The sequence below is a fragment of the Paecilomyces variotii genome (genome assembly GCF_004022145.1).
Source record: "Paecilomyces variotii strain CBS 101075 chromosome Unknown C8Q69scaffold_5, whole genome shotgun sequence".
NCBI classification, from domain to species: Eukaryota; Fungi; Ascomycota; class Eurotiomycetes; order Eurotiales; family Thermoascaceae; genus Paecilomyces; species Paecilomyces variotii.
Window position 1 is genome coordinate 222714 of NW_021167144.1, and position 12495 is coordinate 235208.

A 12495-nucleotide genomic window follows, 5' to 3' on the forward strand; every position below is an offset into this window, starting at 1 on the left:
CCGCCTCACAATCTATTGGATCTACCTGATCCACCAAATATAACTGAATATTACAAACAAGGATGAGTGTGATTAAGCAATCAAGATTTAATACAGAGAGTTCAGAAATTGGCAACAGAGTGAGTGGGTGGCGACAATAGTGAGTTATAAAGATGGGCAAGATAATAGTTGTGACGGTTAACGGGGCGCCGAGAACGGCTCCCATTGAACCGCCGTTCTGCCAGCCACCACCGCCTGTCACATGCGGCAATGTTACTGCCCGTTACGGTCTAGTGCTGTCTGTTTCGGGCGTCGTGCCCGCTTCTCGCCGCTTTTGCGCCCTTCGCCTGCCGCCTCATGCCTCCCACGCCATCTATATAAGCCCGGCACCTCTCCCTCGAACCACCACGCACTTTCTCTTTCCATTTTCCCCCTGGCTGTCTGCCTCAGCCGGAGCACTGCCCCCTTCTCAAAGAAGCTGTGCTACCCGAGCATTTCTCTCTTATGGTATGGCGCCGTGCGTTTCCCCTCTTTCCCCCACTTCTTCGGCGACTCCGAGTCGCCCAGGGATTCTCGAGGGTTGTTGGCCAGCGGTCATTTCGTTAGTTTCTAGCTATTTTCGTTCGCTCATTCGGGCATCCTCTTGTTTGTGGCTGTCTGTCGCATCCTGAGTTCGTGAATTCGCGGCCGTTTGCGGCGCAGTCATGCATGAGTTGACTGGCAAGTCTGGACGTCATGTCTTGTCCGATCTCTTGCTGAATCTTGAGTTTAGTATTGTTCTCGTGGCTTCTTCATCTACGAAGGTTCGAGTCTCCAGGTAGGGGAAATGTCCTGTAGTCTGCCAGAATAGCTCCCTCCCGTCAAGCCTACAAGACAGGAGGCCTGCTACTTCACCTGGCCTGGGTTGCACGTCATCCCATCAACGTATGCCTTCGACCCACCGGAATCAATGCCCATTCTAACGTGCGGTCTGGCCTTCACCATCTGCCAATGGCAAAATTGCCGCACCTCATCCGTATTCTGTGTGTAGAGCTGAGAGGCTTGACATGCGAGTCTTGGAGGCAACATGCTAGTCGCGATTGGCTGGGAGCGCTCAATTCCAGCGCTCGGTCGAAAATCCTGACCGAGTGTGGATACGTCAGTTGCAGAGGACGGGTTTTTAGGATGAGAGAGTTTCAGCTCGGCGTTCCTTCCAGCGCGCAAGGCCGTCTCATTGAGATGACATACATATAAGGGTCCGCGAAGGTCGCAGTGTTACCATTCGATTTTCTCATCAGCTGCACAACTCCCCTATCACTTGACCTTCTTCCCACACCACATCCTGTGTCCCAATCCCTGCCTGCACATCCCTCTTTCACCCTGGTCCCACTACCCCCTCTTCACTCCCAGTTCCGAATACTCACAGAGTCAACCCTGCCAAAAGATCCTGAACCTCCCATTTCCTGGAATATGTTGCCTGCATTTCACATTGATAACTTCAAGCCATTGGTGTCCTCTCTTCCCAAAGCATATCCAGCCCCCAAATCCCACCGTACACACTGCTCACGCAATAAGTCTTCTGCCCTTAAGCTTTGTGATGAACCCCGACCCCGAACTTTGCCAATGCCCAAACATCAGCTCCCGGCGCGGCCGCCAGTCGATGCTTGCGTAAATGAGTGCAAAAATCCCCTCATACATATCCTCGGGCCCCCCAAATTCAACCGCCGCAGTCATCTATGTCGTCACCCCACACGCCACCCAATGTACGATCCCCGGAGAAGGCCGAGCAATCTCTGGGAGACCACACAGGTCACGTGCCAGATCCAGCCACATTGCGGGATGGTCAAGATGCCAGCAATAGTCCAAGTGACGCGCCCGCCCTTCAAGTGGCCGCCTCATCCCCCAGCACAACCAGTTCGGAGCAGAGCGCGGGGTTGTCTGATGTACACAATGACATTCCAGTCGATCCGGTGATCCTCACCGACGACGGACCTTGGATGATTAAAGAATTGCAGATGCACCCAGACGATAGTTTCGTTACTTCGGAGACAAGTTGTCCGTATCCTGATCCCCCCTCCGTTCTGTGTGACACATCTGTTTATAACCCAGACTCCAACGCACAGCCTCAAAGGCAGGAGAGCAGTCCTCAGCCGGTTAGTCCACACGGCCAGGACCATACGCAAAATTCCGCCTCCTATGACAACACCGAAGCCGACTACCCTTCGTGTGATACCCCTCTGGGTACCTCCATCTGCGGTCAACAGTCGAAACCGCGCAAGCGAAAGCTGCAAAAATTGGACGAACAGCCGTCTAAGCGAGTTCGAGGTCCCATGTCCGGCCAGGAATATACGTCGTTTCCAGCATTTTGTACTCAGTTTCTGTTCCTATCAATCGATGAACGTCTGCAATTTCTCTCTTGGCTGTTCGAAGGTGCCCTACAACGTTGCATATCAGAATATCCACCCACGGCATCTAAACAGGGAGAAGCGCCGGGGGCCAGTCGCTCGACTGTCTCTGATGTGGTTGAACAAGGACGGTGAGGTGGTATGGATGTCCACGGAAGCTCAAGAAAGGGCATGAAATGGTCTGTGGAAGAGTCGGATCTTCTGCTGAAGCTGAGAAGAGACGAGGAGCGGCCTTGGGCAGAGGTCACGAGGCTATTTCCGGAGGAATATCCGGGGAGAAGTCCAGGCGCGATTCAAGTATACTGGAGCACGGCGCTTAGAAAGAAATGGCATCTCAAGACTGCGCTTTAGGGCCAAGTTTAGGAAAATCCGCGCACCCTAAACAAATACTTAGGACGACGAGTAGTTATGGGTACACGGAGGAGGGTCAGGAAAGAGGCTACGATCCAATTGAATCGAATCAACTAAGACTGTAATCCCAGGATTAATCCTGTAGTAGGAACAATGGTCCTAGGATCGATCCCATCCATAGGATTTTAGACTCTTATGAATACTTGACCTGGGACAGGCACGTACCCAGGATAGAGATAGAGAAGTTCACCAGATTGCAAAGCCCAGGATCTGTCTTATTCCAGAGTGGGGTCTCCTGGGTTCATTAAATCTCACGTTGATATTAATGTAAGGAATATACATACTCAATGGCATGAATGCCTCCAGAAGTGATCCCAGGTGTGACTTTCACCACCGTCACCGACCACAGCCCCGCGGAATGCGGTTCCGAGGTTTAGAACCGAAACCACGCCCGACTAACAACCGATTGGAGCTCTTTTCTCGACTTTCCGATCCGCTGCGCCCCCATGAAACATGGTTATGGAAAGAGACACGCTACGGGCACGATCATTCGCTGATGCGAGGTTATTATCGAATGTCGCAGTGTTCTCTTGCTCCCATGACCAGTGCGTCAACGTCGCTCGTGTTGTTTTGAACAATTACCCTTTGCGGTTAATGTTTTGCCAATCCTTGAAATTGATCCTACAACCTCTCTGTAGCGGCTGATACATTAGCCTCAGGTGCAAACCACGATACAAAATGTGGACATGAAAAACATAGCTGCAGGGACTACCCGGGAAATATCGTTCATATGATTCTCTGATCTTCAGTTTGCATCACTCGAGTGGTAATGTCCAATAGGCAACCAGACGCTAGTCGTGCGGAGAGAGCATACAAATTGATTAATCAAATATCTAGATACATCATTTCCAGCACCAATGCTGTTTTCCTACTCCTCAGCTTCCTGATGTTGACGATGCATAACCTTGACGGACCTGACCTCCTGGCCATTATCTTCCTCATTACGCGAACCCTCCTGCGCGGTATCAGCTTCGACCTCTAAGCAGCCAGAAGTGGTCAGAGCGTCGGTCTGTCTCTGGAGCAGCTTATCCCATAATTCGTCAAGTGGAACTCCATCCGTAGAGAGCTTCTCGATACAGCCAAGCTCAGTATACCTCCAGATTACCCCCCATCTGTCGGTGATCAGTACAGGAACAATGATTGTGAGATCATCACTTACACCCACTCCGTGCAGCGGCAGAATTCCTGTCGCTGCATAATACGACCCGGAAGCCACATATCTCCTTTCAGTTGATCAATTGGTGGGCAACCGTATCTGATGTGAAACTCGATGGTGTCCAAGACTCCTGAAACGTGATGCCGTGTATAATGGAGCGTATTTCCTGTAAGATTTGCATTGATACATTCGCTCAACTCGCTGAAGGTAATGATCCAATGCGCTTGGCAATCAGCAGCTGGGACTAGCTGCGCCTTGATCGTGCGTTTGGCCATAGTATCCATAGCGAAATTTGTCTACTGTCGGTCTCGAAAGATTGTTCAGTAGCCGTGAAATTGTGAGGTATACCGGCCTCAACCGGTAGCAGCTCACTGCAACAAGGACGAAAATAAATCCAGCAACGTATAGATGCGACGCAAGGCACATGAGAATGTCTAACATCACAGATGCACTGAATTCTACACTCGGAACAGATTCGCTGAATTAGCTGTCAGGGAGCACATATCAAGGAATAGATTTTAATACTTACTTGTATACGGCCTTATTTAGCAAACTTCCACAGGTAGAGGTGTCGGATTAAACGAGAATGGTTGCTCTATATTCAGGCTGGATGTCGGCCTAGAATTGAAAGGCGTCGAACGCAAGCCTACACTCTGATAGACTATCGCACTGGCCTCTCTGTTGGGGCTTCTGTTGTTCGCGAGCGCAGGCGATGGATATTCCAGATTGATATCCTCGCCCCAATGAAAAACAAGGGAATAGGGGCGAGCTTTCTGGCCTAGTAGCTTTCGAGGAGTATTCTGAAGCCAGTCAGTGAAACTGTCAAAGCGAGATCTCCAGCAACAACACATGGAGTCGAACAGCAAGTTGCGGGCCACAAGGCGGTAGTTTATTCCATCACGGCCATAAACGGGCGTATGGCCCATTGTTTATCGCTGCCATAATATACGCATTTTGAAGCCATCCTGGGAGACATACTTCTCCTGCACAAAGAGGAAGAGAAGCGAAAAACTAGGAAAGCATCCGCGAATGGTGTGGGACTATACGCCGCTCTTGCGTCGCAGCCAGTCCAGTGCTAAGATCCTCTCGCCACACCTGGGGAATTGGAGAGTTGCGCCAGACTTAGAATCGTCGAACAATACCAGCGTGTGGTACATTTCCTTGCTGGTGAGTGGCCATCTCTCAAAGACCTCCGAGGCAGTCTTTGATGAGTGGACGTGTTGTGGGGACGTAAAGCTGGTACTCGTCTTCGGCTGAATGCAACTCTGTCAGATCCGTAAGGAAACATTGTAACAATACGACGACATACGCTGCTGTACCTCCATACTTCGGAAGATATGATAATATTTTTCTTGTGAACTGCTAGTAATTCCATACAGCAAGGAATGGAAAAAGACAAGGGACTTTGGACAATCATACCCACAAGAATTTGAAGAAATCTAGCTTAAGCTACCAAGCTAGCTGTGGTCGAATCATGGAGGAGAAAGTGACGGTCAGCTTTCTCAGTGCGATTGGTTCCACACAACTGCTATAGAGTTGTCAGTGTAAAAGATGCAGCCCTGAACTTTCTTAACTACAAGTTATGTCTGGCTTTATTGCTCGTTCTCGAATATTGGTGGATGCAAGTGCACAGAGCCCGTACTTTAGTTCCTACGTGAGTGGGCACTCAGGACGCGGGTGACCTAGATTGCAGGGATCATCGCTCAGGTCGAAGGGAGTTGTCACAGACATGGGAGTAATCCCTGCAATCTTGCTCGCCCACGAGCAAGATTGCAGGGATTACTCCACTTCTATGGTCTTGTCACTATAGCAGGAAACTTTTTTCCACGCTTCTGTACGAAACATCAACCTGTTGCTGACTTGCGTGGGTTACCAATATTGTGTAGAACGCGGCGTGATGGCGTTCCCATCAAGAAGAAACCCTACGATCCATCTGACGACAGACTCTGTACATTCAGTACTTTGATTATAAGTACATCACTCTCCCCCTGGACTCATCATAACTTGTAACCCATCGACACGAAGTCACTGTGTGATCTACAAGCCTGCCTCAATCTGTATATTCACAATCCACTCCTGCCTCCTTGCACAAACAAGTATTAGCAAGATTAACTGTCCACATTGCGGGTACAACTGCATCTCGTGTCCCTATCCATTCACGTGTCCGAACTGTAAGAAGGAAGTTGCGGGGAGCCAATAAGGTTACACTCCTTACCATACGCTACAATAAGAGATATACTAATATTTTAATGATACAAGCTCGCAAATATGTCGCCTCTGCTTCGCCTTTTCTGTTAAGGAGACAACACCTGCGAACCTGCGTTGGTCTGGTAACGCTGGACCGCGCGGAGAAGGCTTTATTTACCGTGCTCCGGTTGACATTTCTGCTCTTTCTCTGGGAATCCACACCTCGCTCATTCCTCTGTTCCTCCTCATGACTATGTATGTAGAACAGATATACTGGAAGCCCTAGCCACTCGTTTAGCGGAAGAACACTTCCGAATACAATACAGTATGCTTTATATACAATCAAAGTCAAACATGGTAAGCTGTACTTTCAAGGCTAAAGCTGTCATGAACACGGCGTGGAGGCCTCGTTGGCTACAAAAGCCTAAATCAACACCCTGTAATTGATTATCTCATGTAGACAAGGCAGTAGCCAAATTGTCTGTGTAACAACATGAATTCCTCTTTCGGGCTTTAGTGCCACCGAATAATAATTAAAAAGTCCGTAGAATTTTCTGCTGATGCTGGGGTACTAGTGTCACTCAAGTATGAAAACCAGGGTGGCAAGCAATCGCGATGTTGTTATTCCAGCCACGTTAAAATTATCTACGGCGCACATGATCGGGGCGTATGGTCGCTCGGCACTGATATGATTCTCAAAGAGCGCCCTGATGATGGTCCAAAGAATGAAGCGAAAACTCTGAAGCTCCTTGCTTCTTACACGAATATTCCAGCACCAGAGCTTGTCCGTGACTGGGTCGATCGAGACCGCCGTTACTTCGTGTTACAAAAACGAATGGACGGTGAGACACTTGGGGACGCCTGGCCTCTATTGTCGCACAACCAGAGAGTCGCTATCGCAGACCAGGTAGCTGGCATCTGCAAGCATCTACATTCCATTACGTCCTCGAGCATACAAAGTGTTGATCAGACCGCCTGCTCTCCGGCGTTGCTTTTTTTCGATTTCGAACCTCGTGGGCCTTTCCACTCTGACCTTGAACTTTGGGATGCCATAAGCCTCACCCTTCACAATCCACCCGAAAGATCATTCCCGCAGCAAGCGTTGGACAACTTAAAGAAGCGTCTCCCTAAATGCACACCTTACGTCCTCACCCATTGTGACCTAAACATAGGAAATATCATGGTTAAAGATGGGCAGCTTGTTGGCATCCTTGATTGGGAACATGCAGCATATTATCCTATATGGTATGAATATGTCTCAGCAACTTGGGGTTTCACCGAGGCAGATGCAGAATGGAGGAGGTTGTTACGTCAGCGACTTGATACACATGAAGATGCAAAAAGGTTCTGGATGGACCTGTATCATTTGCGAAATTATCCAGATTTGGACGAGAAAGGCCGGGAAGTCTTGGAAAAGTTGTCTGCGGAGTCATGACGGGCGTTCTTTTTCTTACAAGATTTCGATATATTATAAAGCCTGTCAAAAACGCAGATAGGATGAAAGCAAAACCAGGAAGATTTCTCTGTAGTTGCTTGCAACCATACAAAATTCTCTTACATTACTTGTCGACCAGCAGCCTTGAAACAAAAAAGTCATGAGTCGTACGTAGGTCGGCAGTATGGTAGGTTAGCTGTGCTTTCTACCAACTTCGCAAGGATAGATAGTAGATAGTACTGTTGATCGAGCGATGTGCCGTTTGCCATCAAGTCTTCCCTGAAATGGAGGGAACAAAGCGCTCCCATGTCGCAGTGCTGGTTACTCAGCATGTGCCTGCTTTATCCTTCCTCTGCGACAAGCATTCTTACCAATGATATTGCTCAAAATATGCGAAAGAAACGAAAACCAAACCCCTGGCGTTTCCGTTGGTCGCATTCATGTCCGTTCCCCACGGGCCCCTTTGAGTTGTTTTCCTCCATGGTCAAGAAATCAAAGCCGGGAAGGGAGAAGGACAACTATCTATTGGTAGAGACAAAGATGGACAAAGAACGGACCGCGCGCCAAGATTACAAAGCGCCATTTTCGAAGTGGTCTCCTCGGTTTAGGTTCAAGCGCACCACCCACAGAACGGGGGAAGGTGAGAAAAAGCAAACGCTTACAGTCGAGGCTGGTAGCCTCTTCGCCCGAAGCAAAAGCGGGGTTTTGTCAGCAGTGAACCCCCTACCAACAGACTGATCCAGCTTAGGTGATTATTTTCTGTGCAACTGGGACTCAACGATCCGTCCTCATGCTCTTTTCCGATTCGCATCATGTCGGGTTTTCAACTAGCGTTGGACTACATTGACGCGGGAAGTGAAGAGGAAATTTTACAGCATCGTGAAAGGGCTCTAGACGCCATCAAAAAGCTAGAGAAGGCCCTGGGTCTCACCCAGAGAGTTGAGCCTGGGTTACCATCTGACTCTATATCTATCGAACCCGATGTCGAGCAGCGACCTCAGCAGTTGTCCGAGAAAATACTTGCTAGAATAGACAAAAACCTCGTCAGCACCGTCTCTTATGCTCGGAAATCCCCAGAGACTGCAGTCGCGCCAGCACCGCAAAAGCGCGAAGATCCTAGGATTATTGACGCACAGATCTACTATGGCGCGAGGAAAAAGACGACAAGCATGATGTTCCGGACAGCACTGGCTATCAGATCTATTAGTATGGAATTCGCAAGATTCCAATATTACCGACGTGGTTATTCCAGGGTAGCTAGGCAAGTCAACCGCCTTTCAGCAAAAGCAGACCAGACGCAAGAAGCTACCATCGGCGATTTCATTAAGGAGAACCATATAGCCGACCATCGAACATTCGAACGAATGATAACATCTGGCACGAAGATGCTCGTTCTCGAGGGCCTCTCTGGGAGTTGTGGTATATCCTCTCTACTATGGAAAGTACCAAGCTGGAGTAAACTGAGCTATCCTGAACTACCAGTTCTCTTGGAGCTATTGCTACAGATGCCAGAATATGATAAGGTTCGCACTACGGCAGAAGATTTGACCGGATGGTATGAGCAATGCCAAGATGTATACGACCAAAACATTTACGCTCAACGAGCTACGTTTTTATACAACAAGCTGCCACTGTGCAGACCCAAGGACGTGATCCAACCAGTCAGCTATCCAATTATAGGAGCAGACTCCTTTGGTGAGCACATGACGGATAGTGATATGGTGGTTTCGACGGCTTCAGCACGTCCAGAGAGCTCCTTAAAGCATACGGGTATGTGTTCTTTTGCTCTTCACGTGCATATCGCCAGATGCCACTGACTGTAGACTACCTCAACAGAGGCAAGTATGGCTAGTGATCAACTTCCGAACATCGAGAACCCTATGGATGGATGTGAGTGCAGACGCTTCGGCATTTCGCGTTCCTTACTTATTGGGCAGGTATATCTACACCAGCTCCGCTCGGGGGTGGCAACGTGGTGGATGGCCAAGGTATTTGCATTATGACGGCGCAGACCGGCGAGCAAGAGCACCGGTCACAATTATTATCTTTTCACGCCCAAAGTACCGTTGACCAATCCGAGATATCGCAAACAAACTATTACGGACTTAATGATCCCTGTTGGAGCCAAAGTGCTAACGCGGGTAGTATGTCCGAGCTGCCAGTTCATTCTCCTTCGAACACTGAGCTCCTTCATCCTGGGGAGCTCGTTGACTTGGTGAACGCTTCGATCCACCCCCTGAATTTTGTCGACATCATAGATACTCCTATCCATCCTGCAGGTGTCGCCGACGTGATGGGTTGTCCAGCATATCCCGCAGGGGAAGTGGATTTCTTTTGTCGACCTGCCCAGCAGTCAGTACAATCCAACGACAACTCTACGAACCCACCAACCTTCGGGACGTCCTTCGATTCTGAATTTGCGAGGGATACGCCAAGGGCAGCGCATCCACATTCAGAGATGCGAAGTTACGCAGATCCAACAGCCGGCTTGGACATGCGCCTTGCTGAGGGAAATGTCACCAACTATGCAGCTAACAGCAGCACACTGTTATTTGCTAATGTGTTCCAAGTTCCACAAGCTTGCCCTTGATGGAGGGTGCTGAGATTGGTGATAAGAGGACTTTGTTTAACACATCTCGTTCATGATGTTGTCTGAGGAACAGTAACAATGAGGCAGTCCACGCTGGCGTTAAAATATTTCGTTTCCTTAAACCGCATATAGTTCCCAAGTTGTAGCCCCTCCCCCGCGACTTTCACAAGCCCAAATGGGAAGAACAGAGTATCAACACCAGGATCCTTTTCGATTGTAACGTCTCCATATAGTCGTAGAAGTGCATAGCCGTTTCCCTGTTGAAAAACTCAGCCGTGTGACCAAGTGACTTCTTATAGAGTATCAGTGTACCTCTTCGTGAAGTCCCAGCTCTTTCAACAGAGGGCCACATATTTGAAACCGATCTTTATCTGTACATATTGACGAGGAGCGGGTTCGAGGCTCAACCTTAGCCGTATTGAACCATTCCACAACCTTAGCCAACTCATTGCGAGCATTTTCGCTCACAGTGTAGATAGACATAGGGCAGCGAATTTGCAAAAACGAAAGATCGTAGACGGACTTTCTGACCCGATTTTCCGACAAATTAAATTCCCGCAATCCATCTAGTGGTAAATTAAATGTGTGACTCACCGACGTGCTGAGGGTAAAGGAGCGCTGTAAGATAATATAAGGTCAGTCGTCGCTTGGAAGAATGCATTGAGGGGCAGATGGGACCTCATAAGATAGACCCCACTATTATTCTATATCACGTGGTCAATTCAAGTATTTCGACACTTACTCCGTAATCGTTAGGTAACTAACTAGTTATATTAGATGACATAACAGGAAAAGGCATAGCGTGGACGTTTTGATGCCCAAAGAGGGGCGTGTTATGGTCCGGAAGTGCAATTATATTGATGCGGATAACGAGACGGAATAATCAAGCAGTGAGGATGGTGTGGTGGAAAAGGACACGTCAGTAGATATTGGGTTGCGCTTAAATATTTCGCCGAAGGTCTTGGCGTTTCTATGGTTTAGAAAAGAGCGAGGGCTCACGATACGCGGGAAAGCATGCGAAATGTCAAATTGGGAGGTCTCACAGTACGGGATTAATTGTCAAGGATTTCAAGTTCTCCCAGGCGGTCTTTTTGAGACGGAGAGCTCCGCATCTCACTTAGGCCTAGAGGTATATACGGGGTATGAAGATATGCTGGATTATTTATACCAGGAAGATTGTGCATGAAATCATAGACTGACGGATATATATCCAAATGAGGTCAAATAGATGAAGATCTTGGAAGCTAATCAGAACAACAGTTCGTGGACAAAATGTTGAGCTCTATATGCGGCGAATCTTCTTACTTCCCCGTGCCTTTGAACATCCATCTACTCCATCTAAATTTGGCACGCCAATCACGGAGGCAAGAACTTCACTTAGCAGGCAGCTGGTAGGCTCTTCGGGAAAATAGTCCTCTCTTCGGGGCTCATCCGGTAGTTCTCCACACTTTTCACAATTCTGAGAGCTGCCTCCATGAGCCTGGAGCTCATGGTTAAACTCCGCCGTGCTGGACCTCCTGTCCCACTTGGCCCATTTCCTTTTGAAACGACCGTATATCTTAACGTTAAAGGCGCGGCCTTTATAGCGGAACCAGTCTTCAACAGCGTCGTGAAAGCGTGATATTTGCCAGCTGGCTGGGGTAAGTTGGGTGATACCCCCTTCCATTCGCAAAACCCCACGGTGTATCAAGGCACTCATATCGGGAAATAATCGCTCCATACATGACACATGGTAGAATTTGTTCGGTTCTAAGGCTCATGAGACTCAGAGTAAGCTTTCTGTAAGATACTGGAGCTCACCATAATATCGACCGGAAATGTCCTTGACGTTGAAGCGAAATGCAGACCTGATATTAGGTTCTCCGGTGATTTTGGTAGGTATGCAGTCCCCGAAGCGACAGTGGCTTCTGCTGCTAGGGTTCTCTTGCAATAGAACTACCCTTTTCTCCTTCGTGAGCTCATCTTCAATACACGCTCTCTCAAACGCGACTTGCTTGTCAGGGGCTCGTGGTATCCTCTCCCCCTCGCTATCCACTTCATCCGATGGATAATCGACGTGAATTTTCTCCGGTGACGAAACACCGTAAGAATTCTTAAAGCACTGCATATATTTGGAATTACTATGTATGTGTCACTTGTTCATATGTATCATTTGACATTATCTAATGTCAGATTAGGAGAGCCCAAGAAGATCGCAGAGCTTGACGACCGTTATTGTTGACGTAACTTGCCATTACTGTAATTTACCATTTGCTTAAGGCCATGCAGATATGGCAAATAAGTTTAATATCTTGTAAAACAACTCACTAGCTACACAATATCTAGTCTAACTCAAGGGATAATTGTATTCATG

General features: G+C 48.4%; 7 protein-coding genes across 7 annotated transcripts; 4 read left to right on the forward strand and 3 right to left on the reverse strand.

The window, feature by feature from the left end:
• Positions 1–152: 152 nt before the first annotated feature.
• C8Q69DRAFT_486494 (hypothetical protein) lies at positions 153–2714 on the forward strand (the record flags this gene model as incomplete). Its single annotated transcript, XM_028631909.1, has 4 exons — positions 153–272; positions 1740–2041; positions 2090–2457; positions 2500–2714. The coding sequence occupies 4 exons, from the start codon at positions 153–155 to the stop codon at positions 2712–2714; spliced, it is 1005 nt and encodes a 334-aa protein (XP_028485064.1).
• A 781-nt stretch (positions 2715–3495) lies between these two features.
• Positions 3496–4614, reverse strand: C8Q69DRAFT_253219 (hypothetical protein). The gene is made up of 3 exons (XM_028626594.1): positions 4460–4614; positions 3934–4388; positions 3496–3886 (listed from the first exon to the last, which is right to left on the reverse strand). Exons 2-3 carry the CDS (start codon positions 4212–4214, stop codon positions 3643–3645), a joined length of 525 nt encoding a protein of 174 aa, XP_028485065.1. The 5' UTR covers positions 4215–4388; positions 4460–4614; the 3' UTR covers positions 3496–3642.
• Positions 4615–6364: 1750 nt separating this feature from the next.
• C8Q69DRAFT_444331 (kinase-like domain-containing protein) lies at positions 6365–7552 on the forward strand (the record flags this gene model as incomplete). The annotated part of the gene is made up of 3 exons (XM_028628991.1): positions 6365–6372; positions 6404–6474; positions 6666–7552. 3 exons carry the CDS (start codon positions 6365–6367, stop codon positions 7550–7552), a joined length of 966 nt encoding a protein of 321 aa, XP_028485066.1.
• A 625-nt stretch (positions 7553–8177) lies between these two features.
• C8Q69DRAFT_252799 (hypothetical protein) lies at positions 8178–9460 on the forward strand. Its single transcript, XM_028626593.1, has one exon. The coding sequence runs from the start codon at positions 8365–8367 to the stop codon at positions 9367–9369; it is 1005 nt and encodes a 334-aa protein (XP_028485067.1). The 5' UTR covers positions 8178–8364; the 3' UTR covers positions 9370–9460.
• On the forward strand, positions 9208–10294 carry C8Q69DRAFT_253405 (hypothetical protein). The gene is made up of 3 exons (XM_028626595.1): positions 9208–9322; positions 9376–9442; positions 9490–10294. The coding sequence occupies exons 2-3, from the start codon at positions 9397–9399 to the stop codon at positions 10140–10142; spliced, it is 699 nt and encodes a 232-aa protein (XP_028485068.1). The 5' UTR covers positions 9208–9322; positions 9376–9396; the 3' UTR covers positions 10143–10294.
• C8Q69DRAFT_253520 (hypothetical protein) lies at positions 10174–11060 on the reverse strand. The gene is made up of 3 exons (XM_028626597.1): positions 10737–11060; positions 10455–10664; positions 10174–10399 (listed from the first exon to the last, which is right to left on the reverse strand). The coding sequence occupies exons 2-3, from the start codon at positions 10623–10625 to the stop codon at positions 10193–10195; spliced, it is 378 nt and encodes a 125-aa protein (XP_028485069.1). The 5' UTR covers positions 10626–10664; positions 10737–11060; the 3' UTR covers positions 10174–10192.
• A 107-nt stretch (positions 11061–11167) lies between these two features.
• On the reverse strand, positions 11168–12478 carry C8Q69DRAFT_465911 (hypothetical protein). Its single transcript, XM_028630519.1, has 3 exons — positions 12320–12478; positions 11912–12266; positions 11168–11782 (listed from the first exon to the last, which is right to left on the reverse strand). Exons 2-3 carry the CDS (start codon positions 12247–12249, stop codon positions 11425–11427), a joined length of 696 nt encoding a protein of 231 aa, XP_028485070.1. The 5' UTR covers positions 12250–12266; positions 12320–12478; the 3' UTR covers positions 11168–11424.
• Between the last annotated feature and the right edge of the window lie 17 nt (positions 12479–12495).

Bases quoted from the DNA above. Each gene is read 5' to 3' on its own strand.
- C8Q69DRAFT_253405 (XM_028626595.1), top strand. From the start codon at position 9,397: ATGGCTAGTGATCAACTTCCGAACATCGAGAACCCTATGGATGGAT. The intron at 9,443-9,489 runs GTGAGTGCAGAC...CTTATTGGGCAG, and splicing joins CGAGAACCCTATGGATGGAT to GTATATCTACACCAGCTCCG.
- C8Q69DRAFT_253219 (XM_028626594.1), bottom strand. From the start codon at position 4,214: ATGGATACTATGGCCAAACGCACGATCAAGGCGCAGCTAGTCCCAGCT. The intron at 3,887-3,933 runs GTAAGTGATGAT...GATCACCGACAG, and splicing joins TGCCGCTGCACGGAGTGGGT to ATGGGGGGTAATCTGGAGGT.
- C8Q69DRAFT_253520 (XM_028626597.1), bottom strand. From the start codon at position 10,625: ATGTCTATCTACACTGTGAGCGAAAATGCTCGCAATGAGTTGGCTAAG. The intron at 10,400-10,454 runs GTACACTGATAC...GTTTTTCAACAG, and splicing joins AGCTGGGACTTCACGAAGAG to GGAAACGGCTATGCACTTCT.
- C8Q69DRAFT_252799 (XM_028626593.1), top strand. From the start codon at position 8,365: ATGTCGGGTTTTCAACTAGCGTTGGACTACATTGACGCGGGAAGTGAA.
- C8Q69DRAFT_465911 (XM_028630519.1), bottom strand. From the start codon at position 12,249: ATGCAGTGCTTTAAGAATTCTTACGGTGTTTCGTCACCGGAGAAAATT. The intron at 11,783-11,911 runs CTGAGTCTCATG...CACCCAACTTAC, and splicing joins TATCTTACAGAAAGCTTACT to CCCAGCCAGCTGGCAAATAT.